The sequence below is a fragment of the Centruroides sculpturatus genome, unplaced genomic scaffold, assembly GCF_000671375.1.
Source record: "Centruroides sculpturatus isolate CEXI.00-Female unplaced genomic scaffold, Cexi_2.0 scaffold87, whole genome shotgun sequence".
Taxonomy (NCBI): Eukaryota; Metazoa; Arthropoda; class Arachnida; order Scorpiones; family Buthidae; genus Centruroides; species Centruroides sculpturatus.
In genome coordinates, this window is record NW_019384414.1 from 357,042 (window position 1) to 384,391 (window position 27,350).

Consider the following 27,350-nt stretch of genomic DNA (forward strand, 5'->3'; position numbering starts at 1 on the left):
ATAATGGGTCTCGGTTCTAATGTAAATTCCAAAGGTGACCAAGTTTAAATCCCACATAACTCTCACAACGTGTATAAATTCGTTATTAAAGCGTAATTTCAGCACTTGAAACCATTAAAATTCACACACTATCAAAGTTTTACACTGTTTAAATTGCTGTAAAAATTCCCTAAAATATTAAAAAAAAAAAAAGTGGTAAAATTTCCAAAAAATTCACGATTTTTAGCTAAAATAAACTTCAATACAATTAAAGAACTTATTAAATCAATAAAATATCCATAAAATAAATTATTAAAACTTAATAAATCAATTAAAATGGCGTGTAAGAGCAAAGAAAGTAACTAATAAAAAATGTCGAAAATATTAAATAATAAAATTCAGTCGAAGAATTCGAATAACTCGAACGATAAATGGTTTAATATTAAAGCAAAGCACAAAAGATCAGACAATAGGAAAACAATTGACTTTCACTACACAACGGAATCTGTATGGGGGATCTATATAAAGCGTGTACACTTGTGTCAGTGCAGGCATCGCTCTAGAAGTCACGCAAGCCTCATATGGTTATAGTTAAATAAAACTGCTCGCATGTTCATCAATAAAGGATGAAGGATATTTCATTTATTATATATATAGCCCCTATACAATCGAATTTTTGCTTGTATAGTGAAAAAGATAGCGGAATATAGATGATTGCATTCAATGGTTGGCAGCTCTTGCACTTCTCGATTGAATGCCACATAAGTTAAATTAAATATTTATAATTGTTAAAAAAGAAAAAATCAATTGTAAAATTGAAATGTTATACTTTCATTCTAAGTTATTTAAATGGCTTTAAATTGTATATAAATTTTATTTATTGCTTATAAAACACGTTTAAGTCTATTTTTCTACAATCCCCTCACGAAAGGGCGAATAGAAATCTTGAAATCTCTGAAGGATTCTGCAATTCCTTAAGAGATTCTTGAATTTATATAAGCCCCATGGGGTCAGCAATTGGGGCAAACGGAACACTTGTCCCCTAAGATCGAATAAAAATTCCACAAATTATAATTGTAAGAGTGATTGAGATATCTGACCTTACACCCTCGACTATTGAAAGCTTTGTCTTTTCTATAATCTACTTGCTAAAACCCTAACAAAATTAAATACATAAAAATTTATTGATGTAATTATTTGTCTTTGCCCCTAAAATTTTCTGTGGACGTCCATATTATACACTATATAGAAAAACCCTATATCTCAGCTTCAGCGCTTGTGTGCTCTTTAAGTGATTCATGCTTTTGCCTATAAGAGAAATAGTGACTCCCGAATCTCGCAATTGTAGTCACGTCGAGTAAATACTTTTCAAAATTTATCCTGTCAATTATCCTACTCATTCTGAAAAACTCGACTTTGTCCTAATGGATCAAAAATTGCTTCTAAGCACGCTATTTTAGCGCGTGATTCACTTTCGTGTCGATGTATGCGCAGACATAGAACATGTAAAACATTACTGTAATTACTAATATAATATTCGCTTTATGTGGATTTTTGGGACGTTCTCCTGTACAGATAAAATGTGATAAAATTTTGTTTAAAAGACATCAAGGATCTGGTTAAGGATAACCTTACAGAAGATAGGGAGGAGTAGTCATTCTCGAAAATGTGGGGTGTAGTTCTTGTAGAAACAGACTTATTCAGCATCAATATCTGTCTAAATCTTACAATGGCGTGGTAATTTCTTATAAAATATCTTATATAAGCATGATAATTTGTACTTTTTCAGGCTAAAAATCTAAATCTTTACAGATATCTGCGATCTATTGACATTAAGGATCAATAACGAGGTGTGTATTCTGTAACGTCGCTTCAATTATAAGCGAATTCATTAACATTTGGCGAATTTATATTTTAAAAAATTCTATAAACCTGATAAACTTATCAACGATTTTTTATTTTAGATAGAGCCTGAATATGTCTTTAGGGATACTTGTAGTGTACTGATACACAAGATTAATGAAGTCTATATTGTAAGAAGGAGTGCATCCTGTATAGTGATGTTATATTTTCAAAATAATTAATTAACAATCGGCATAAACGTGATAAACCAGAAAAACTACTCACGGTTTATTGTTTACATAGGCGTAGAAAAGAGGCGTATTACGTTGACCTCGAGTAAATTCCTAGATCCTACAGGAATAAGGCTTTAAGGATGGGTCAAGTGCCTATTTTAAGTGTAGATTGAGGTGAAAATATAAAGGAAAATTTACTTAATACGATAATTTACGTGTACAAAAGCAATAAAAGCGAAGCGAGTAATTTCTCACGATCTTTTTGTTTACATCATAAAGATAATAGCTCAATTTAAACAATATTAATTACGAGACGGATCTACGGATAACAATCAAAATCAATACAAAACGGAAAATAGGAGAAGTGTTTATATCAACACAATACCGTTCAAAAGCGTCATAGCTTTAATTACCAACAATTACCCCAATCGGAGGAAGTTTACTGTACTCATGCGTTCACATCCGTTGATCGGTTGAGTGTGTCGGCAAGGGGGGAGGGGAGAAAACTCAATTAACACTCTGCAACGCTAAGTACGTTACACGGGGCCTAATGTCGGTTGTCCAATCCGTTAGTTTGGTCGGGGTCCCTATCTGAGCGTAACGTCGACACATCTGCTTATTAAAAAGGAAACGGCACCGGAGCGAAACGCTAATGAAGACAGCTTGTGCACACAATCTGTGATATGCGCGTTCCGCTACTGCGAATCGATTTGTCGGACGTTAATGACAGTTTGCGAAACAATTCAGACACATCACCCTCCCATGTCTGCTCTACTAATAATAATTGTAATAACGGACTAATATCTTGCTTGACGGACCGTATGAAGGGGTGGGAAAAGGGCGGAAATTGCTCTCGCTCGCCTTTAAACGCCTTCATTTTTATATAACTTCTACCTGCGCTTGTGTAGTCTAATGACACTATGTTGTGTGTTATCTACAACTGAACTTACCATGCTCTTCTTCAATCGCGTACTCGAGTGTAAGGAATATAAGAGTTAAAAATGTCTGTACAGTACAATCTATTTAAATTCTAAATCGGATCGTTTTTTTGTTTACTTTTTATTTAAACCGATGTTTGCTTTTTAAAAAACCAATTTACTAGGTTACCCATTCACTAGGTCTGTAGTTTTCAATGAGGTAGGCCTATACAGTCAAGGTTGCACGAATTATACAATTGCAAAACTTCTAAACACAACTTTTATATTATAATATATTACTAAATAAATTTAAAAATTATATAATTTAATTTATATTCATATTCTATATAAATTCCTTTAAAATTTTTATGATGGGAGTCGTGATCTTCTGCGTGTTATATACGGTAAAGTGACGTATCATTGCTTTAGTTCATTTAAATATAATTATTTTTAATTTATATAATTTATGTAGGTAAAAATTAACAATTTATCTAATAAAAAAGACATATTGTAGTAAAAATACTTAATATATATGCAAATAAATAATTTAAAGCTTCAATTCGACTCGCTGCGATAATATTTATTCAGCTTTTATAGATCTTTATAGAGAAAAATTGAGGAATTTGAAACAGTTACACTTTACACATAATAAAGTGCATTAAATAATATGAGATAAACGCCCTCTGTCCTTGTGACGTAAGAGGACAACGTTATAATGTTCACAGATGCATAAAAGTGAAATGAATAGCGTTTGAGGCCTCTTACAAGGTTCGAGGGCTCGCTCGAGTAGGCTACTATTTTCGAGATTGTTTAACTTAAATACCCCAGGGAAGATTACTTCTAGGGGATTGTCGCATGTGTTTATTTATAATCGAGACATATTCCCATTATATTTTTAGATAGAAAACAAGTGGACGGATACGAAACGACCTCTGACATTGGTCGCAAGCAATGTCGTGATGTCACAAGTCGAATGTGTCGTCAGATTTACACAGTCGAGCGAACACCATCTAGATAACTACTAAGGCTGCGTTGTTAGACTTCCTGTATTCGAAGGCCGGAAAGTATCATTGTGTTTTTCGTTCTAACTGATGGTTATCTTGTTATGCCCACCCTTTTTTCCCTTTTATTGTTAATATTATTTATATAGATTTATATAAAAATAAAAAATTCCAATGTGTTTACATCCGAAATGTTTGCGTAATGGCAACACAAAGCCTCTTTAGAATATCTCAAATTATTTAATTATAATAGATTAATGCCCCTGTGTATAATTTATGGCCTGTAAAACAGGTTTTCTTGCTAAGGGAATTAAAATTCACTCGCGTTGACCTAAAAGTTGAGTCGGCAAAATAATGGCACAGTAAGTACGAAAAGAATTCGAGTTGGCCCGAAGATAAAATGGCATATAAACAGTAAAGTAGTATCAGATATCAATGTTCTCACGGGTGCTCTTCTGCTGTTCTACGAAGCGTGACCAAGTGATTTTTGTCGCCTTGTAGTTGACAACATAGCCGCTTCATCTAAGCTATAAAGTACTATCACATCTTAGAGACTCGGCAACCCTTAAATTATTCGGCTTGCCGACCGAGATGATTGGATACAAACTATGAATCTCGACTAACTTAATACACCTCTGTCTATTTAACCTCCAAAGACATTTTTCTGTTGTTAAAAGAACCTGGCTAAGGCAGAACAAGTTATTGCCAATCGAACGCACGCGATTGGCCAATGTATGTTATGGACACGCCTCTTCGAGTTACGCGCGCTCGTCGATTGGTGGAAGTATCCGACTTCGGTTGTTTTGTAGAAAGGCGAGGCGTGGCTTTCCTCGTCTGGCGCTGCTTGTGTGATTGTCGCTCCATTCTGAGCTACTCGACGCAGAAGTGCAGCTGGGTTGTCCATACTGCGGACTTCTTCCGATGGCCGTGGACTTTGCAGTGCCCGATCTTCATCAACAAATGCCAGACAGATTGCCACACGTAGACGACGGTACGCAACGCAGCAAACCTACAAGCCCTCGTGTTACTTGTTCACTATCGCCATCGGTGACTCCACCGTCTTCTTTCTTCATCAGGGACATACTCAGCGATCCAAGACCCTTTAAACCCGTTTTTAGCCCTGCTGGAGAAGCCGCATTATCGCCTAGGGCTGCAGATTCTCCCAATGCTGCTGCGGGGGAACCATCCGCACCCGAACCTCAGGACTTAACAGTAAGACTATCTGTGCCCAAAGCCGATGACGAAAACGCAAGGATAGCCGAACGTGATCGTGACGTGACGGAAGACGAAGATGATGTCATCAGTAACGAAGATAAACATCACGATATCGGTGAGTTACTTTCTGATGGTTGGCCGTCTTGCCCCCTCCCTTTTTTTTTTAAATAAGTCATAGTGTCGGATTGTTAGAGAAAGTTGCGAGTGTTTGCGTGACTCTCCGCGTTCGTGACTACTTTTTCCGTACTTCGTGTTAGTCAGGTGTCGAAGCTATGAAGGCAAAGCAGCGTGAATGTCTGCAGGTGTTTCTGGGTGTATAGGCCTTTGAATCTATAGTCAAACATGATCATTCGGAGGGCAGATCCCAACGTCATTTCTCCCCCTAATGGCATTTTTTTAACTAGATCATCACTCGAAACATACCCACCGGGCCTCTTAATAGGTTAACAAAGGGCTTTCCCTCTTTAAAACCTGACAATTTGCTCCCTAACCAGAAAAAAAATGGTTCTAGTACAGATTTAGATCTCAATTATGGATCCAAACTGGGTTCTATCTCTCACAGTTCTAACGAGATGAAAGACTGGAAAGGCTGACGCCCTTAAAATCTTTATCCTAAATTCATAAACAGTGCTGTAATTTCGATTCTTGTAAATAAAAATCGCTTGGTTGCTTATGTAAATGAATTTATTTTGCTATGCTTGGAAGGTTATGAAGGTTTTATAACAATGCGGAAAAAACGAGAGGGTATAATCGCATATAATTTCTGATAATGGTTATAATTGGAGTCATTTTTGAACGGTTTTAGTTCTGTTTAATCTGTAAACAATCTTAAATTCTGTACTATTTCGAAAATTGTATCAAAAAGTATTCTTAGAAACTATGCATGTGGGTAGTTTCGAGCATGTTCATGACATAAAAATTCTGTTTCGTTTTTCTTTTCTTTAAATGGATGAGATAGCTTTTAAAATTCACGGGATAACTCTTGTCATTCAATGGAAACGAGGACACCAATTTTAGAAATTATCCAATCAACTTGGACTGCTTTCCCTAAACAATATAGACGAGAATCACTTGGGAAGATACAAAATGGGGTCTGACTTTTCTCTGCTGTTTAATCTCACAGTGTATTTATCTTTATGCATAGATATAGTTTCTCCCCATGGCTAGGTTGACCTATAAGTTAAAGACGAATGGCATTATTCTCATAAGTTTAGCGTTCTGTTTACTTTGTTACTGTATAAAGTACTACGTAACAAACTCCATAATTTATTACAAAAATTCTATTAATTTTTCTAGGTCTGGTGTATTATTTATTAACTTAACAGGCCTGATAATGTGTATAAAGTGTAGAAGGTTGTTGGCAATTTATACAGTTTCAAACTCTATACATGGGAATATTACGATAAATTTCGTGAATGTTATAGTATTTATCTTATTAGAAACATCTCTATTTAAAGATTATTGTTAAATAATTAAATTGAGTCACACAAGAACAAACATTATTGCCCTTTGAGAGAAAATGCGCTCCTGTCTAATGGTGATCATTAAGTCATCTGGACTTAAAATAAACCAATTGAACTTTATATAATTGCGTAACATGTAACACGGATTAATGCCCCATTATCTACAAATTGTGGGCTTCTTTCTCACCAATGCGTTCTCTCTAATAGACCTAACTTAAAGACGGTTTAGTAACAGATAAATTGGGAAGATAATCAAATTTATTTAAACTTTGTAGTTCTTCTAACGATTAACTACATACGTAGCAGTTATGCTATTATAGTAATAAGACCTTATTAGCATTGAAAGTAGGTAAATTATTGTTACTCAGAACAAAAATTGATATTCCTCACGACAATAAGGGATAGTTTTTAACTGATTCTTATGAAATATTTTTAATTTTACCCTTGGATGACTCCAAATGATTGTTAGGAAAAACAATAAGAATTAAAATGACTCGATATTGCATCATTTTGTTAAGTAAAACGAGATCTTTTTAAGTGGCGAAATGATATATCGTCCAACAAGCTCAAACCAGGACATCATTATTAGCCTATTATTGCTCTGACACATTTACACATGTTTTTTGGCCTATAGGCATATTTATGCTTAGTGTAATTTAAAATTAAAGTTTTAAAATTTGGCTTTATAATAAACTAGTTTAAAATTCCAAGTTTTTCAACCGTATCATCTCTTTGTATCAACAACTTTTGAACGAGAATCAGAGGGTCACATATCTTTATCTCCATTTTTTAATACGTAAAAAAATAGTAATAACAGCATAGTGGCTTATTAATTACTATCTTGAGAAGAATATTTGTTATAATATTTGCCGTAGCATTTTTATTGTTCTTATTATAGCTACAGGATAAAGTTGATCTTAGCCTTGGAGTCTTCGAGCGGATAAAAATAAATTTAAATTGTTTACCAGTTTATTATCGAACCCTGTTTTTTTACACACAATTTTATGTTAAAACGTCACAGGTGGATTAATTTTGACAAATAACCGACATGTTGACACGATGTAATCATGCGTTAAAAGTTGTCACCAGGTAGAAAGTAAGTTTGACAGATTCTCGACTCTTCCATACCCATTATAAATGTCTCAACTCTAACGATTAAAGATCTGTCTAATGAAACTATTTAAACTTTCAAAAAAAATTGATAGATACGTTCGATAATCGCTTCACATAATATTAAAATTCGCTTTTTATCAAAGCCTACATCTGTACACTTCATATTAAGATTATAGGAGATATGGAAACAATCGTGGGTGTATAAACAGGAGCTAGGTTCTGTTTATTAGATGATTAAACTGATAACTTTTCGAACGTGAAACTTTATTTTCGACTTTAATCCATACGTCTATCGAATAATAGATTAAAACTTAATCAACCCCATCTTTCTATTTAACAATACAGCTTTTGTTGTAGGGATAAATCCAGCCATTTTGTATAAAATCCGATAAGACATCACAAAGACACTTTCTACTCCCGAGTTATATATATATATATAAAGACTAAAGCTCAATCCAAGCGTTAGTGAAGTAGTTACCCAAATCAGCCTGGGGCATCCCGTCGCCTGTCATCTGCTGCTGGCCTAATAGGCTTTTTTCTGTCTGTAATTAGACCGTTGGCGGCGAGATAAACAGGGACTATCCCCCTTAACGATGACCCACCGACTCTTTTATAAAGGAATCTACTTGAAGTGGCTGCTGTTTGTATTCTATTCAACAATCGAATTTAGGCATTTTCTGCATTTTGCAGCATCTTCTAATAAAAAATGAAATCGTTAACTTTATGAATAAGCCTTTTCTTGTGGACTAGTCAATGAAATAAATTTATTTAAAGTCTACTTCACAATTCTTAAAACTTCAAAAACTTTAACGTGGTGTAGTCAATTATCTAGGAATTTATTAATTTTGCACCTTCTCTATGGGAAATTATTTTGCATCCGTTGTAAATAACAATCATTCTCTTAAATATTATAGCTTTATTCCATAAGAATTTTCTATTTTATACACACTTTCCACGCCGTAACAATGGCAATATGTAACTTAAAATGCTCTCGTTTACAGGAATCATCAGCAATACATCTCTGTCCATTTCTAAAAATCTTTATCAGTAGGGAAATATATCCCTGTAATAAATGTTAATAAGGCTACGTTAGAGGCCCACTAAATTATAATTAGGCTGGTAATCCCACAGTAACAGCGCCAGCCACACGAATAAACCCCAAGGCTTTGCCAAGAGAGATGTTGTAGAACATTGCAGACCCCATTAAGCAACATTTGACACCAGTAAAGTAATACGTCGGTGGTGTCCCTGAGCAGTTATCCAGCGCAGACGTCCTATATAGTTACATCTACCGGTTAGCAAGATAAGATGTGACAGTTGGGAAACACACGTGGCAACCTATTCAAGATCTGAAGCCCCTAGAGGGACCGCAGATTGCGGACCTTACAGTTCCCATCGTGACCATCACACGCTATTCAACACGTATCCTAGACACTTCTTTACCAAGGAATTAGCTGTGTAAGAGTCGAATTTCTTTCCTCTTCATCCAGTTAATTATAATATTCTCTTTTAATTAACCATGTTTTGATGCGTTCATAAAACATTTCCACCTTTTTCTTTGCTAAAAAAAATGGCCTTTTTTTGGTTAGATTTTAAGTGGTTTTGTCTTGTCGCGAGATACGAGAAGATGAAAGATTTTTAAGCATCTCGAGTCGATCAATTTTTAAATTAAGAAATGATTTAAATTTTTAAGTTGATTTTTTTATATATATATGCAAAAAATAACCATGCAGACCTCTTCACTTTCCAGTTAACGCTCTTATTCGTTTTAAATTTGGCTCAATGATAGATCACCTAATCACTCTATTAGTTTTTCACCTTGGCGTAGTACAAGAAGACGTATTATATCTTCCAAATACTAAAACACGTTCAGGAATTCTTAATTTTTTTAACTCCACGACTCCAAACTCTATCCCTCGACGAAAGCATCAATTACATTTATAAAAAGGTGTGGAAGTATTAGCTATAGACCTATTATTATTAAACATGTTTGAATTTCTAATATAGGTTCGGCTGTCACCTAAATTTGTAGATTTACACTATGAATATTTATAGAAAGATGCATGCAACATTACCAAATGATGCTTATCTTATCTTTCAGTTGATAAAAAATGAAGAACTAAACTATAATTTCAATTTTTGAACTGTACTAAAAAAAAAGGAAGCGTGAATATATTTTTATAAACATATATATACATATAAGTCAGGCAAACTTTATCGCTTATATGCCAGTCAACTTTATTTTCTAATTAGCATAATTGGAGAAAAAATTAAATTGAAGTTATTGACGCCACATGAGGTTGAATAGATGCATCCTTTTAAGTTTCCAATTGAAAGTATCCGAAGAGGCTACTACATTTTGCTTGGCAGGTGGATTTCATTTTAGTTCCAGTTCATTAAGAATATTTCTGATTTACATAAACCAACCGCTGTTTGCTAGGAAACTTTTTAAAAAAAACAAGTTCATGTATAATGTGACGCATTCACAGACCCATCTCTTGTATTATTCATCAAATATCTTTTTACCTCGCTAAATTAATATGATTGTAAAGTAGGTATAGGATGGAAATTTCTTCCTTTACTTAGAATATTTTGCTTATAGTTTTTTCCTGAGTTGAGGATGGAAAAAAAAGATAAATAAACTCATTAAGATTCTTTAAAGAGTTTGATTATATAAATGAGATCCTTCTCTTCAGTCACATCTAAAACTTACTTCTAGATAGATTCTCGTCCTTTGTAATAGCTTTTTAATTAAGTTTTACGCTCTAGAATAGTTTTATTCGTCAATTTTTAGATTGTAGAGTAGTTGTTTTCGATAAATTTCCTATCTTTTAAGTAACTTGCAGAGTTTTGAAGTACTAGAGAAATCTTTCTAGTAAGCTAGAAGGCTCTAGAATAACTTTTTTTTTTGGATAAAATTAGACGTAAAGCTGTAAAGAACTCTGATAATCTCTCAAGTTTCTAAGCTTTCAATATTAAGCCTATATATTCCTACATTGCTAAAGAAACGATCTAATGGAAATTCTCAAAAAGTATTGGAAAACGAAGAGATATAATTTTAAAAAATTTTATTTAAAACCCAACATTAATTAATCAAAACTTCTAAAAATTTAACTTTATACGAATTATCAATTGGCAGACCGCAGGAATGTCAGACAATTTTTTACAGGCTTTTGAAAGATCCAGACTTAAGATCAATATTGTCGATACAAAAGTAAATATTTCATTTAAACATTTTTTACACATTTCTCTACTTTGACACATGTATAACATTTTAAATTCGAAAATAAACTTTTCGACAGACATTATTTTTTTTTATCGCCTTTCGTGGTTTGAAACTTGATCCTGAATTTTGTAAAATTTACTTCAAACAATAGCGAATATTTTAAATTTAATAATATATTTTTTAAAATGCTCGTTTCTAGATAGATTTTCATGTTTTGTAATAACTTTTTAATCAAGTGTTAAGCTTCAGAATAGCCTTTTTTCACTCTAGAATAGCCATTTTCGTCTCTTTAATAACCTATTCACTAAGGTTTAAGGCGCTAGAGAAATCTTTGCTCTAGAATAACCTCTTTTTTATAAATTTATATTTATATAAACTTATAATAAAAGATATAACGCCTTAAGTGTTTAAAAATTTGGTTTATTAGTTCGGTTTTACATATATCTGGTTATAAGAAATTAATTAAATTATACAAATTTATAGAAATTTGGACTCTCTATATTTAAAAAAATAAAAAATTATAAAAAATTATGTAAGAAAAATTAGGAAAAATACAGTTTTATAAAGATTTAATAATCATAGAATTGTGTAGATTTATGAAGGATTTCTTTGATTTTTCAAAAAATTCGAGACAATATTTTTCATCTCGAAATAAAATATAAAAAAATTAACAATTCTTTTATATTTTTCGAAACTAACAATTTCTAGAAAATACGAGCAAAACGCCAACTTTATGCCATATTTACAGCCATTTGGTATAGAGCAATATCAAGCCATATAAAATCTGGTGCATTTGTAGCGATGAAGTATTGACAGCTTTCCTACGTATAAAGCGATAAAGGAAATCTTTGGATCAAGTGCAAAGTCTACAGACGATGAAGTTATCCCGAAATAAAAAGCCAATAATACTCAACCAAGTGTGCCACTATCTTCTCTTAATCCTGCTTAGTGTCTTCTAAGATGCCGTAGATATCAATCTTTCTATTGTTAGGCGATTAGAGCTTAAGGGGAAAAAAAGAGAAAGAAACACCAGAAATTTCTTATGAAAGTATTTTATAAACTAAAATTTTTTATATTAATACACTCTTATACAATTTTAAGATTAAATTAGACATAAAAAATTGCATTTAAACTTAATTAAATATCGTTTTTTATACATTAATTACATGCATATACTGTACAGTACACTTGATAAATTAAACACGATTTATTTTTTATTTTAAATTAGATTAAAACTTAAATAATCGATTTTTTGACGAAATTACTTATTAAAATTGTGTTTTTTAAAATAAATTTAAATTAATTTTTTTAGCTTCAGATGCTTAATAAAAAGTTAGATTAATAGTTTCTATGTATGGATAGCATCTTCCAACATTACTTTTTTTACTCTTCTTCCTAAAACGGCACAAAACTAATCCTGAATAAAAATCCGATTGTGTAAAAAATCAATATTTGAACCATTTATCTCGTAAGAAAGATCTTTTAAACAGGAAAATCTGTTAACTGAAGATAAATAGTGATAGGTTTTCTAGGAATTGATAGCTCAATATCTCAGGATTAGATGCTCTTAAAGTAGACTTCAACTTATATAAATCCGGTTTTATTCTTTGCAAATGATATCTACCCATTTTATGAACTTAAATCGAATTTAAAATCGTAAAAAATTATATAAATAATAATAATAATAATTAAATTAAATAATAAAAATATATATATTTTAGCTTATACTCAATATGTCATTCAAACTACTTGTTAAGTTTTTATTAAACATTTTCCTGATTTAAAACAGATACTTGGCCTCTTTAATGCTATTTTTTTTACCTTAATATAATCCTGAAATTTACTCTTTCCTTAATTTTTTTCTCAGTTTTAAATTATGTTTTCAACAAAAATTCATTTTAAGATTTAATTGATAATCGTTTATAAGATTGTTGTTCCTGTCAGTTTTTTTCGTTTAAACATTATCTCCTTATATAAAACCACCCTTTTAAAAAATGTTATAGATGTTATAACGTGATAAAATTTTTAAAAGCATTGTTAAAATTGTGTGATTGACCATCTCGTTCCATAATTAATTTTAAGATTTGATTGATAATCCCTCATTCGGATGTTGTCCTTGTCACTTTATTTAGTTCAATAATTTTCCTCCTCTACTTTATTCTTGAAAATATATTTATATTTTATGAATTTGATCTAATAAAAAACACATTGAAGAACTTTCAACATAATTATTTTTATAAAAAAATCTTTAATTAATTGTTCTAAATGGGGATGCTGTTCTTATCATTTATATTCTTGAATGGTTTGTCATAGGCCTAGTTAAGGCTGTAATAAATCTTAAAGTTTTATGATTATTTTTTTATATTTTTAAACTTTTTTTTATTTAATAAATAAATTATTAAATTCGTTCGTCAATTCAACTCTAGACTTGATTGATAGTATTTTATATTTGAATGTTGTTTATATCAGTAAATCGTCTTTCCTAGCAAACTTACAGCATTATAAAATGATATTTATTATAAAAAAATATACCTTTAAAATTTTTAATATAATTAATTTAAATAAAAAATAAATTTAATGGTGAGTTACTAAACTCATTCTTCTTAATTTTTAGATCCTTGTTTTTTTTTTTTTATAATCATTCATTTAAACTTGAGAGTATAATTTATCTAGTTCAACAAGTTTCCTCTTCTTTTTTATTGCTTTATCGCATTTAGGCCTTGGTATTATAAAATTGGAGCTGTTAAAAGAGATTTTAACGTGATTAATCTTATTTTATTTTATTCTTGTTTTTATATTTTCAAACTTTGTATGACTTACCAAGCATATCCCACAAGATTTTAAGGTAATAAAATGAGTAAGAAACCACTTTTTTTCTTATAGTTATCCGTGTAGACTTTTATCAGATAATATTTTATAGTATATTTTACGCTTTTAGCAATTTTTTGGGACAAAATTTCAAGAGCCACGAGCCAGTTATCGCTAGTAGAAAAGTCTTAGATGTCGGTGTGTGTGTAAAATGAAAAAATAAAAAGAATTGAAACTGTGGCAGGTTCTACTTTTAAACGATGGGAAAAAAGTGGATAATAAAAACAATTTGGCGGATTTTTATTGAGCCTATAGGCCTGTAACGGCGCCGTCTTACACATTGCAAATACGTCAATCAATTTTTCGTATCCGATTTCAAGAATTTTCTCCTATAACTCACTGAACCTTAACGAAAAAGAAATCATACCGGCAATCTGATACTTCAATGACTGTAAGACACGGTAACCGTTAAAAAATGGTGACGTTTCCATATTGATTTTAAATCGAATAGACAAGTTTTATGTCCTAAAAGTTGCTCGAGTGGCCTATCATTTAAAAAATATTAAAGGTTAAAGTGCAATTGCAGTTTAAATTAAGCTATTCCCATGATTCTAGGAAAACTACTTAACTAAGAAAGTGGATAGAATCTTCTTCTACATGTTAACCTTACTATTTTACGTTCTTCATTCAATAATCAACCTTGTTTGAAATTATTTTAAGGTTCTAATGTAATTTTATAGTTCAAGTTTCCTTAATTACCGGTTGTATATCTAATGTCTAAAGATGTTATTCACTATGGGCCGATTGCTGAAGTGTAACTTAACCTAATAAACTGCAGCTTGAATTTTAATTTTATCCAATAATTGGATATTTAAATCATAGGTCTTCATAGACTTCTCTAGAATATTATAAACAGCTAATTCTACACTTCGATTGAACAGAACTCTTACTTTAGCAATAAAATTTTAAAAAAAATTTGTTTAATTCTTTAACTTTTTTGGAAACTTTTATTTGTTAAATATAATTCTATTCATTTTAATTATTAAATCTTATAAAATTTGTATATATCATTTATTATTTTACTTAAAATAAAGCAAATTCTTGTATTCTTTTTTATGTTTGATCCTTTAAAGTTTACGAAATTAAGGAACGAATTTAGCAAAATTTATTATTATAAATTATAAAAAATAATAAAAAATAAATATTTAAGATTCGTAATTTACGATTTAAATGCCATTTTTAACATTATAAAACTTAAATTAGTTTATTTTTACCGAAAGTATGTATGATTTTTAAATTACAAACACGCTCAAAACACGAAGACGAATCGAGTTACACGCTATGTTAGATTTTTAATAATTAAAATAATATAACTTTAATGCAAATCATCCTTTTATAAAAGTATAAAAAATAAACTCTTAAATAGTATGCATATAAAATAAATAAATAAGACAATAATGCAATTTCTCAGAATTGTAATTTTTTCGTTACAAAAATGAATTAACTTTTTTATTTTTAAAAAAAAAGCAAATTTAATTAAATTAATAATTTATTTATTTATTTATTTTAATTTTCTCTCGTCTATTTTATTAACTTGCGAATTATGTTTATGAAAGCGGCACTTTATTTTGCGTGGTTGTTTCGTGTTTGCACACTTGGAATCACTTTCACACGATAGACTTTCTAATTGTATATCCGCAAAGGTAATTGTTCACGCAATGTCGAAAGAGAAGAAACTTATTATGAATTAAGTAAATGATATAAAATCGGAAATATCCTTTAAATAAACCAAAGAAGGCCCCTTCTTTCCGTTCGTTTAATTTATGTATTTAACGTGAATTGTTTAATAGTAGTAGCTGCAATTAGATACAGTATAATAAATTTAAATATTTATATAAAATTTTGTTGCCTTTTAATTTAAGTGCAACTTTTTGATGTATTTTCGGAAATAATTATGAATTTGGTGGTTTTAATTGAAATATTTCGTTTGTTTTTTTTAGCATTAATTGCGCTATTTTGAAGTTTGATAGGTTAATTGATAAAATTTTAATAAAATTTCAAAATATATTAATTGAATAAAGCTCAGGGGTGAATTTATACATAAGTTTAACAAGCCACAGCTTATGGCCTCTTACTTTTAAATTTATTATTTAATGGAGAGAAAGGGCCTCTCATATGTTATAGCTTAATGTCATAACAAGTCTGAAGACTTGTTGTGACATTAAGCTATAACATATGAGAGGCCCTTCTGGTCCTGATTATCCGGATGCCTGTGATCATTTGTAATTGCAGTATAAATGTAAAAACAAAAAAAAATTAATGTTATTTTTTAAATGTTTGGAAAGTCTTATTGATTTCTAAACAGACCTAAATTTTTTTTACTTGTATTTTTTATAATATTGAATTTATTAAAATATTTAACTTTTTGTAAATTAACTATCTATTATATGGATTATAAATAATTAAAAGTGATTTTTAAACTTTCTAAAGTATTTTTGAGTGTAACTTTTACCAAAAGTTTTTTTAAAAAAAATTAATAAAGTAAATTACAAAAAGAAACAAAAATTAACCTTCAAAGTTATTGAATTTTTACAAATTAAACTTATTTTAAGATTATGAAGAATTGATTATTTATTTACTTTATAAAAATTTATAAAGACAGTACAAAGAAATTGCAAAAAAGTAGACTAAATTCTCCTCACGAAATAAAAATACTGTATAGAATTCCATATAAAAAATATATACAAATTAATTTGGGGTGGTCAAAACCTATGTCCATACATTGCCTAACCTATAAATTCTATAGTAAAAATTATTTTTCGAAATCTTATATATTAATTTTAGTTAAAACTTAAAACATTGTTATTACGTATATTTAGTTAGTTAATGTGTTCATATTATATATACGCTTATATATATGTTAATTGCTGTGTAGTTTTATACGTATACTAATGATTAAGTAATAAATATAAAAATTTTTAATTTTTAACAAAAATAGATATATAAAACGTAAAAAAAATCAAAAATTTGAATTTTAGAAACTCACACTCAAGTAAATAAATCTGTAATTTATTATCCAAAAACGTCTCCAAATTTTTTTGAATTTTTGTGAATAATTTATAGAAGATATAAGGAAATGCTCTTTTATAAAATACAAAGAATTTCAAATGAATTTCATTATTTTTGACATAGAAAATTGATAAAAGTTTTATCAGCACATTACGATGCCTGTCTCACTCGAATAATTTATCATTTAAAAACTTTTAAACACTTTAATCCACCTGTACTCGCTTATCATTTTTTTAAAAAAAAGTTTTAAATAAATTTATATTTTTTCCACGACTTCAAAGGTCAGATTTTAAATTTCTAAACGTCTTAAAATATATAAATGAAGCTTTAAAAGTTACATTATCAGTTATTTATTCGATAATGTTTATATAAATATCGTTTTTTTCCGAATTTCGTGGAATTTTATTTTATTTTCGAAACGAGATATTCTTTCATTTTATAACTAGATTATTTATATAGAGGAAAAACCCTATATTGATTGTTGAATTATACAATTTGCGTGCATTAAGCGTTGTCAAACACCATTCAGTTCTCAATTTTCCGGCATTAAAGTTGAAAAAGGATCACTCATTTATGTCTTTATAATAGAATACGAGAACAAAAAGATCTGTTGGTGGACGGACATCCTGACTTTCTGTCCTCTTTATATATATCTATATATAAATGTATATGTTTGTGTGAAGAGTTTCATATCATCCCAACATCCTGATTCGAGTTATTGACTGACAAATAGATACAATAATGCTACAATTTTGTTGGAGTTTAGAAAGAAAAGGAGGATTTCCTCCCACGTTTGCGAATTTATATATATATATAATAAAAGTATTGAGAGTAAGTTAGAAAGAGGGAAAATTTTAGAATCTTATAAATCTTATAAATTCCTTATATATATATATATTTTTTATTTTTTTTTTTTCAATTTTGAAATCGTTTAAGCCACATCCTATTCTTGAGTTCTGAAAGGAGAAGTAGATGAATGGAATTCAAATAGGATAACCAAGAAAGAATTTCTAAGAGATTGTTATATAAAGTATGTAGTTGTGAGTCTTTGACTACAATAGACGCCATTTTGGATTTTTTCCAACATTTTTCTTTTATTCGAAAAAGATTTTCGAAAATAGTATGCGTGTTTCTTTTTCTTCTTTAGATAAAGTTCGAATTCCTATAGAATGAAAGTCAAAATAAATATTTAAAGAAACATTTTGACTATATATTTTACGAATTTTAAATCAGTTTGATTTTAAGAATGTAGGCCTATATAGAGTCTATATATTTTTACTAAATATATATTTAAATTTTTTTTATATTTTTAAAGATTCTACTAACTTTTAAAAGGAATATATTATCGAGTTAATAAATCAATTAATTAAATATAATTTAAATTTGCTTATAATTCTAATAAATAATGACAATTTTTAATAAAAATACTATAAATTCATCGAATTATAAAAGAAAAAAAATCGATTTTAAGTGCGCTATTAAAGCCTACTTTTATGTTAATTATCAAGTTATATTTAATATTAATATTTTAAAACTTAATTTAGTAAAGTTTTAATCGCGAATATTTAAATAATAAATTAAAATTCCAGCTTAAAATGATGATGAAAATATATAATTATTTAAGTTGTTTGTTTAGTTGCATGACAGACAACACTTCAATTTTTGAATCATTTGATAATAGGGCGTTGGTAGTGACGCTTTTAACAGCATAAATAGCATAATTAAAAGCAGAAAACAATAGAATTTTAATGCTAAATGGCTAAGATTGTAGGCCTACATTAATCAGGACCGGATTTACACGTAAGTTAAACAAGTTACGGCTTGGGGCTTCATGAGACGAGGGGTCTTGCTACGTTCTAAAAAAAAGAGGTAAGATCGATAATAATTAATGTTTTATCCAATATTATTTGGTGGGATAGGAATGGTCACAGTTTAACCTATTTAAATCTGACCCTGACATTAGTTTTTAGTTTTAAAATAATTAAGCCAATCAACTAACACGATTTCAAATATTTAATTGGTATTTAAACCAATCAGCGAAAGTGAATCAATTTCAATAACAGTACGCAACTTTTAATTGAAATAATAAACAGTTTCTGATTAAAATAATATGAAAAGTAATTAATTTCCAGAAATTTGATAGCACTAAGGATCCAAATATATGATTTGTACTCATTTTGACATTATATAAGTTATTATAAATAAATGAGAAGTTAGTATACAAAGTATGAAAATGTGTAATAACCGCTTCAACAAACGTATACAGATTACAAATTAGAAGCACAATGTATCAGTTTTCAAAATTTTAAGCACATAAATCATACATAAATGAGAAAATACATCTATCAAAGCGCTCAAACCGAAGATAAGATTCAACTTTCTTTGGCATATCTCCAGACGGATCTACGAAAAGCCAACCACATAAACTTAATCCCATTTGGACATTCCGTCCCTCAAATGTCTCTAACTCTTCAAGTGTTGCCATCTACAACTTCAATACATTAATCACGTTTGATAATATCCTAGGATATAATAACCTAGCCTATCTAAATTCCAACACCTTTCAAACGTATCATTGTCGAATGTCCACTCACCCACTCTGTAGGGGACGATAGACCCGCCATGCAGCGGCTAAGATAGGAACTAGGTCCATTAATTACATGGCCGCGGATGGTCTTCGTCACAGTGGCGCCTTTAGACTGGACCGGTCTCTAATTACGGTTGAAAGAGGGTGGTGTGTGAAATGTTTGTTTTTACCTGGATGTATCTGGACGGACAAATGACGGTTTAAGAGAACGAATAAATAGCAGTGGAAGGATTCTACTTCTTCAATTTTTTTTAATTCTTTTTTTTTAAGCTCCTCTATCTTTGCCGAATAGGATTATAGGTCGGGAGTGTAAATCTAACTGTGAAATTATAACAGTGATGAATATTTGGTTCGCCCTTGAAGGCAGGTGAACTTCTTGCAATTCGGTGGCAATTGATGTAGTCTATTACCTTTCTACTGTATCTGATCTGTCTAATCGTGTTTGCATCATATAATGTTTTTTTTTTTTTTTAAATAAAAATAAAAATGCCGCTTTTAACAATAGAAGGTGGTATTTTTATCCTGTTAAAGGGTTGATGGTGGGTGTGGGAATGTCTGGGTGGATTTTTGGATGATTTTAGTTTGTGTTTCGCTTGATTGCATTGTATGAGGTCAAGTTTAATTTAGTACTGGAATTTTGAGAGGTTTCCAAGTGATTGTTGTTTGAAAAACAGTTTTTAAAGTAAATTCTTTCTTATTTTTTTAATAGGATAAATAAGACATCTACCTTCTACAACTTTCCTACAACGAATATATTAAAGAAAGTATTCTAATTCTAATTAGAGAACTCTTAATTTTTTAATATTATAACTTATAAATTAAATTTTAAAAATTCTAAAGAAACTTTACATTATTTTTATTTCCCCCCCAAAAATAATAATAATAATAAATAACTGATCTTTGATATTACAAATTCTTATTGCCTTGTATTTTTTTTCACTCGTTCTTTCTTTAGTTTATGGATCCATCTTAGCATTTAAGATCATAAAAGAGGAAAAAACTGCCCTTTTGGCTCGATCGAAAGAGCTTTTATAATACGATTCCAATAGACACGTGAGTTTGGCGAAACGATTGTCGAGTGAGTGGAATTTTAATGGTGAAAAATTTTCGAGAAACTCACGTGATTCTCCACATCGACGATCGCTCTTGAGGATCGTGCGTTATTAAGAGGGTTTTGTCATGTGATGAAAGCTCGAATCGCATGAATAACAACGTCGCAGATATTATATAATTTGGTGAATGTCGGTCGAAAGGCGTGATCGATATAAAGCGATAACATTCGGAAATCGCCATAATTTTGATTAAAAAAATCAGAAAACCAGTGATTTTTTTTAAATTGTCATGCAATTCGTTATCATTTCAATAACTACAGGATAAGCATGCTTCAACAGAAAATAAGTAAAAAAAAATGATTAAACATTATGTAACTATATATAACAGGTTTAATTAACTCTAATTATTGAGTATGATCAATAACTAAATTAAACAGTGATCGAATCGATCACGCAATCAATTAAATCGAAACCTACGTATAAATTAATTATAGAAGAATTATGTAATAAGATCATATAAAAATATTATATAGCCTAATAATACAAGCAACAAACATTAAAATCAATTTTATCAAGGTGTAAATTTCAAGTTTAAATATTAAAAAAATGTTTACATCGGTAGTTTATTTAATAATTATAATAATGATGATGATCAACAAGTTTAACTAAACCTAATCATTAAAAATTATCAACAAACTAAATTAATTAAACAGTCATCAAACATAATCAAGCGATCAATTAAACATTAAATAGGCTAAATATAACGGTGGCAATATCACTTAAAGAATTTTAGAGAAAGAACACGTGAAAACACAAGCAGAGAGCATTAGAAATTAATTATTTCTTCATATTCTAAATTTCAAGCCTTAAAAAATATTCGTATTGATAGATTATGCCATAATAATAATTATGATTAATAAATTGAATTAAACCCAATCATTAAAAATTATCGATATACTAAATTAAACAGTCATTAAACATAATCACGCGATCAATTAGAGGTTAAATAACACATAATGATGACACATAATTTTTCGGGAAAGAGCACAAAACAAAATTAAAATCAATTTTTTTCCCCAAGGTCTTAAAAATGTTTATATCGATAGATTATGTAATAGTAATAATTATGATAATAAATTTTTTCCTATTATCCATATTTTCAAATGATCAATTTACCTGTTGACAATTCAAGGATATCCTTGTATCAATTTATGACAAGTCATAATTATAATTATCACTTTTAAAACTTGAACGGTGACTACGTGTTTCAATTTGAAGACTACATAAACATTTTACATAGATTCTAAATTTATCATAATACGTTTGATCGTTTTACATTCATGCTGACAATTCAAGGTTTTTCCTTCATATTAAGTTATGAATAATGACAGGTGGTAATTGTTATATACGTTTTTTTTTTATACGACAAATTCTACTTTTTTTATTGAAAATTTTATTATTATAGGCCTATGGGCGCATTGATATGATAAATCTATAATTATATATATATACACGCATATGTTTTCTTAAAAGTTAAAATGACAAGTTAAAAATTTAAATAACTACAATTGCTCTTTATTTAACATATCACGAATTTAGGTTAGTTCTATCTAGCTTATTTTGAGAGCATAACATATTTATTAATACATTTGATTTGATGCAAATTTAAAAATTGTGCTAACCAATAAAGTTTCTTTATTTAAAAGTTTCCTTCATTTAAATTTATTTCGAACCAATAAAACGCTTTCATTTTAAGTAATCTTATCCAATCGGATTCGTACGTTTGAATTTCAAAATTTGAGTTTTTAACAGCCAATTGACTTTTAAAATAATTGATGACGTAAAATGAATCTCCGCGTTCCATTTATTACGATGATAACATTATTTTGAGTAAGATTAAATAAATTAAATATATTTCTTTATTAAATTATTATCAAACAATGAAATAATTTACTAATTATTTTATTAAACGTTTTTAAAATCCTAAAATTGCTATAAAATCGAAGTTAATACGACGGGATCACCGATTAGTTACTATTGAGTGCGTTAGTTTCCATCGACCAATAGGAAGAGTGATAGCATGTTTTAAACGAAAAGTCACATTTTAACGCATATTAACGGTTATTAGGACCTACAATCGAACTTAAATTAATTTAATTAATTTAATAAACTAAGAGAAAAAACAAAATTATATATTTGACCTCGATATTTAGGCCTTTTCGGCGTTTGTCTAAAGTTAAATACGCAGATGACGATGATTAAAAATAGCGGAGGAATGATGAAAAATATTAGGTCTTCAGTTAATAACACTTTTAATTAAAGGGAAAACGTTCTTTAATGCCTCTACAGTCGAATGAATAACCAATTAAAGTATTTAAAATTAGTATGATATCGTTAAAAAACGATGTTCAGTAGTTGGAAATAAATCATTGAATTAGGTCAACGATAAATACTTCTAATTATACGTTTCGTTAAAGGCAAAAATTACATTCAAATGTTTTGGCATTAACGGTTTGTTTCCTATAGATTCGATCTAAATGTATTACACTGTTGATATCATCAATCACCCATTAGAATCATTTCTTTCCAGCAGAAAAACTTACACAAAAACTTAATTTTTTATAAATTTAAACGATTAAAAACGTTCTCAAACTGTCAAGATAATTACTTTTTTTTATTAAATTTTATGTAATTCCAAATTAATAATGTTATAAAGAACCATTCTTGGTCTGTATCAAAGCGTAAAATTGATTTGGAACATAACATTAATGCCAAATTTCAAGAATATATTAATGATCAGAACTAGTTTAAAAATAAATCTTAAGCTTTTCAGGATATTTTAAATTGATTAAATTATTTTATTTTATTATTTTTTCTGGTTTTAATGGTAAAGATAACTGTACCAATGACCTCGTTTTTTTTTTTACTAAAGTCAAAATGCTTTAAAAAAATAAATATCTTCTCTTTCAAATTGATTATTTTTCTTGAATTTTGAGGAATTTTACTTTCTTTATCCTCTTTTGTTCTTATTCTGCGGCTGATATTTAATATAATCTATAGGTTACTAAATTTTGATCTTTAGCAGCATATTTATGATAAGAATATTTAAAAAACAAAATATTAGGCCTTAAAAATATGTTTAAAGATACCTTAAACTAGCTTTCAACAACTTTTTGTGAAGATGTAATTGTAGCAGTAGCTACAAACTTTGAAATCTGATAATTTGAAATGAGATATCAAAATGCCGACAAAAGAAAGTTTTTAAAAAAATTATCTAATATAAAATTATATATATATATGTTTTCTTGAGTATCAAATAATTTTAATTTGTGAATTATTCTAGATTTATATTTATTTTATTATTAAAAATAAGCATAGATTAATCACTTGGCATTAGTATCAAGCGATGAGAAAGTACTAAAAAGTGCTTATAATTGCGTAAAATAAAAGGAATAATTTCAAATAAGGTAATATTAACATTATCAGCTTTACACATTTTTAAAACGTTAAAAGTTCTGATCGAAAAAATAGTTTTCTTTTTTTAACAAAAATTCTAATTTTATCTCATATGATTTTGTTTATGATAGGTATAATAAGATCATTTCAACAGTTTTAAATAACTTCTTCTCATTATTCAATTTCGAAAGCTTTCAGAGCATAATATCAAATTATAGTTGGCTATTAGGCTGCCGTCCTTAAAAGAATACAATTTAATAAAGATTTAAACACAAAGTAGATGGTGCAATCACTGTAATTGGTCATGGGACATGCCTTATCCCCCATTGCGTGCATACAAGTCATGGAATACCTGGACTTTATTCCTGGCCGCATGACTTATTCATAGACATGTGTTGTCGTTCTTCTTAAATACCTCTTATTTATTAAGTAGACCCTCTATCCACTTGTCGATGTCATATAGCGCCAACCACTGGGGAACCCTTGCGTGGAACTGTGCATTAAACGCTCTTTATTCTCTCATTCAATCTGATTTGGTAAAGTGTGTCCGTCGCTTGTAATAAAACGATTGAAATTACACCATTTGTGTAGCTTCCGAATTTAATTTCTAGCGTGCAATTACCTGTAACACGCGACGGTGCTGAAGTTTATTTTAAATCTATTTATTATTTATTTATTTATCTATTTTTTCTCTTCTGTCTCCTTTTAAATGTAGATGAAAACCTACACCATTTGGACAGGAACAGAGATGATTACGAAGATAGGTGCGAGTTAAAAGTTAAAAAACAGAGAAAGGCCAGAACTGCTTTTACAGATCATCAACTACAGACACTGGAAAAGAGTTTCGAACGACAAAAATATTTGAGTGTACAAGATAGGATGGAATTAGCGGCCAAACTCAATCTTACCGATACTCAAGTCAAGACATGGTATCAGAATAGACGGTAAGTGAATCTACACCTTTGTTTTTAAGTAATTTATACAGAAGAATAATTTAAATTATTATATATTCGTGATCTATAAATGCGGTTGTATCTGAAGAAGATTGATTTTTTTCATGTAAAGATTCTACGGCCTAATATATCTCTTTTATAAGTTCCTCTATAATCATTGCCGTTAGCGGATATGCGATGTTGTATAACTTCGTGTTTCCTATTCACCCGGGGCACCTTGCCTATAAATCTGTATGGACTTCTTTATTAAATATTGCTGTTATACATCAATTTTATGAGGGGATTAAATTGTTAAAAATCAAATTTTTCTCGGAAATTTATGAGTTTAAACACGCGCTTGTCTATCCTAAATGTAGTCCTTCAAACTAGAATTGCTATGGGCGAAATTTATGCGGCAAGGCATACTTACAAGTCACTTACATTTAACTTTAATGGTAAGATAAGAGGAAAATGTCAAAACTTCAAAGATTTTAATTTAGTTAGTGCATCTTGAAACGCATTCATCCATGTTTAATTTTTCGTTTGTTTGTTAAAATATGAGTTTTATGTATTTAAAGATGAGGTTGTTGTGCGCGGAGATTATCCCTATCTGTTCGTTTAGCTCTAAATGCACCATCAAACACGCACATTTAACATAACATATATAAATATAGCTAATAATGGTTTCTGTACTAACTCTTGTTTCCATCCAAACAGTCGTATGAATAATAGATGCATACATATATACATTATTACGCTATTTACGTAGAACAGTTGGAATTTATACAGCAGATACACACACGTATTTCACTTTTAATATTTAATATCTACGCTGCACTTTTACTAAATTTTCTAATAAGTTTGAATTCTGTTTTAAATACATTTTAACAAATTAAAATCTTGTTTATTGCCTAAATCGCCTTAAAGAACATAAATTAATTTGATTTATGGACAGAATTTCCAAAAAAAATAAGCGAATTTGAAGAGATATGGAGTAAAATTAAGGAAGAACGTTCGAAATGATACAAATGAAGATTGTAGGCCTGGACAGTTTTTGCTAATTTGATTTATTTAGTAAAAATGAATTGTCTAATAAGATTAAAATAAATAAAATATAATCAAATACTAGCAAATGATATTAAATGAAATAGCCTAGTAAAATGCTTTTGTTGAATCGCATTTTCTATATTATGGACAATGTTCTGTACTTTTTAGGATTACTTAAGTTCGATATCTTCTTCCATTCTTGTTTGTGGAAATATTTACTTAACATTTACATATTCTAATCGCAGAATAATTTAAACTGTAATTAAATTATTTAGATATTGAAGTAAATTAAGCTCTTAGTAACGTAGGCCTAAATCATCCGTAGAATGCGATTTGACTCTATAAAAATAGCTAACTAATCATTAAGATGTGATGAAATGCAAAAGAGTCACTAATTTTTCTCACATAAAACCACATTATAGCCTAATTAACGAATAGGCAAGACATTGAAACTAATTTACAAGAGCTTATCAGGAATAATTCGAACTTAAATAAGGCTAAATTTTGGCTTCAAAAGTTAGAAATTATCACCGAAATTCAATTAAATTTTTAAAAAAAATCTTCACTTAATTGATTGATAATTAGTCAAATCGGAGCAAATTGCAATTTTAACAAATTTTAAACTCAATTATTTAATCACTGTGTTTATCTGACCGCCTGTAATTATCTTTCTAGGACAAAATGGAAAAGGCAGACCGCTGTAGGACTGGAATTACTAGCAGAAGCCGGTAACTTCGCTGCTGTTCAAAGGATGTTCCAAACGAGTCCATACTGGTTAAGCCAATGCGCCACCGGGTTAACCGCACCCACTTCTTATTCAAATCTCTCCGGATACGATACGTATTATCGTCAAGCTGCTGCGGCCATGCAAAAACCAATGCCCTATCGTGTTTATCCTGGATTAGGATTATCCTTAAACGCATTAACGGCCAATGCCCATAACGTTTCAGGATTATCGCCGTCTTCGCCTACATTTAACCCACTACCTTCGACGACTACAACAACTTCGTCTTCGTCGTTTTATCCGAGAGAAAATCGATGTTAAAAAAAAAAAAATTAAAAAGATTTATAAATGAAGAACATCCTTTAAATGTTTCATTTTTGTCGTGTTGAAAATTTTTATCATTTAAAAAAAAATAATAANCTTAATGGGCCAATGTCTGCACAAATGTAGCCACTAACAGCAACGGAGAAAGTCATTCGACATAACAGAATTATCTGAACATGTAGCGGTTTGTGTACAGGAGAAGTGGACTGTTGCAAGATTTTGAAGTTGAATTCTGTTAATGTATTATTAACGTATTCACCTGGCAGAAAGCTAGAATATATTAATATATATAGAGATATATCGCCATTTTTCTCCTATATATAAATATATATACATATATAAATATACAGTAAAATAAAATA

General features: G+C 29.5%; 1 protein-coding gene across 1 annotated transcript; it reads left to right on the forward strand.

Annotated features, from left to right (window-relative positions):
- Nucleotides 1-4,851: 4,851 nt before the first annotated feature.
- On the forward strand, nt 4,852-27,046 carry LOC111619108 (barH-like 1 homeobox protein). The gene is made up of 3 exons (XM_023360768.1): nt 4,852-5,302; nt 24,677-24,905; nt 26,616-27,046. Exons 1-3 carry the CDS (start codon nt 4,894-4,896, stop codon nt 26,983-26,985), a joined length of 1,008 nt encoding a protein of 335 aa, XP_023216536.1. The 5' UTR covers nt 4,852-4,893; the 3' UTR covers nt 26,986-27,046.
- The last annotated feature ends 304 nt before the right edge of the window (nt 27,047-27,350 follow it).

Excerpts from the sequence above, each read along its gene's own strand:
- LOC111619108 (XM_023360768.1), top strand. The coding sequence starts at position 4,894 with ATGGCCGTGGACTTTGCAGTGCCCGATCTTCATCAACAAATGCCAGAC. Across the intron at positions 5,303-24,676 it reads AGATAAACATCACGATATCG|ATGAAAACCTACACCATTTG; the intron begins GTGAGTTACTTT and ends TTTTAAATGTAG. Across the intron at positions 24,906-26,615 it reads ACATGGTATCAGAATAGACG|GACAAAATGGAAAAGGCAGA; the intron begins GTAAGTGAATCT and ends TTATCTTTCTAG.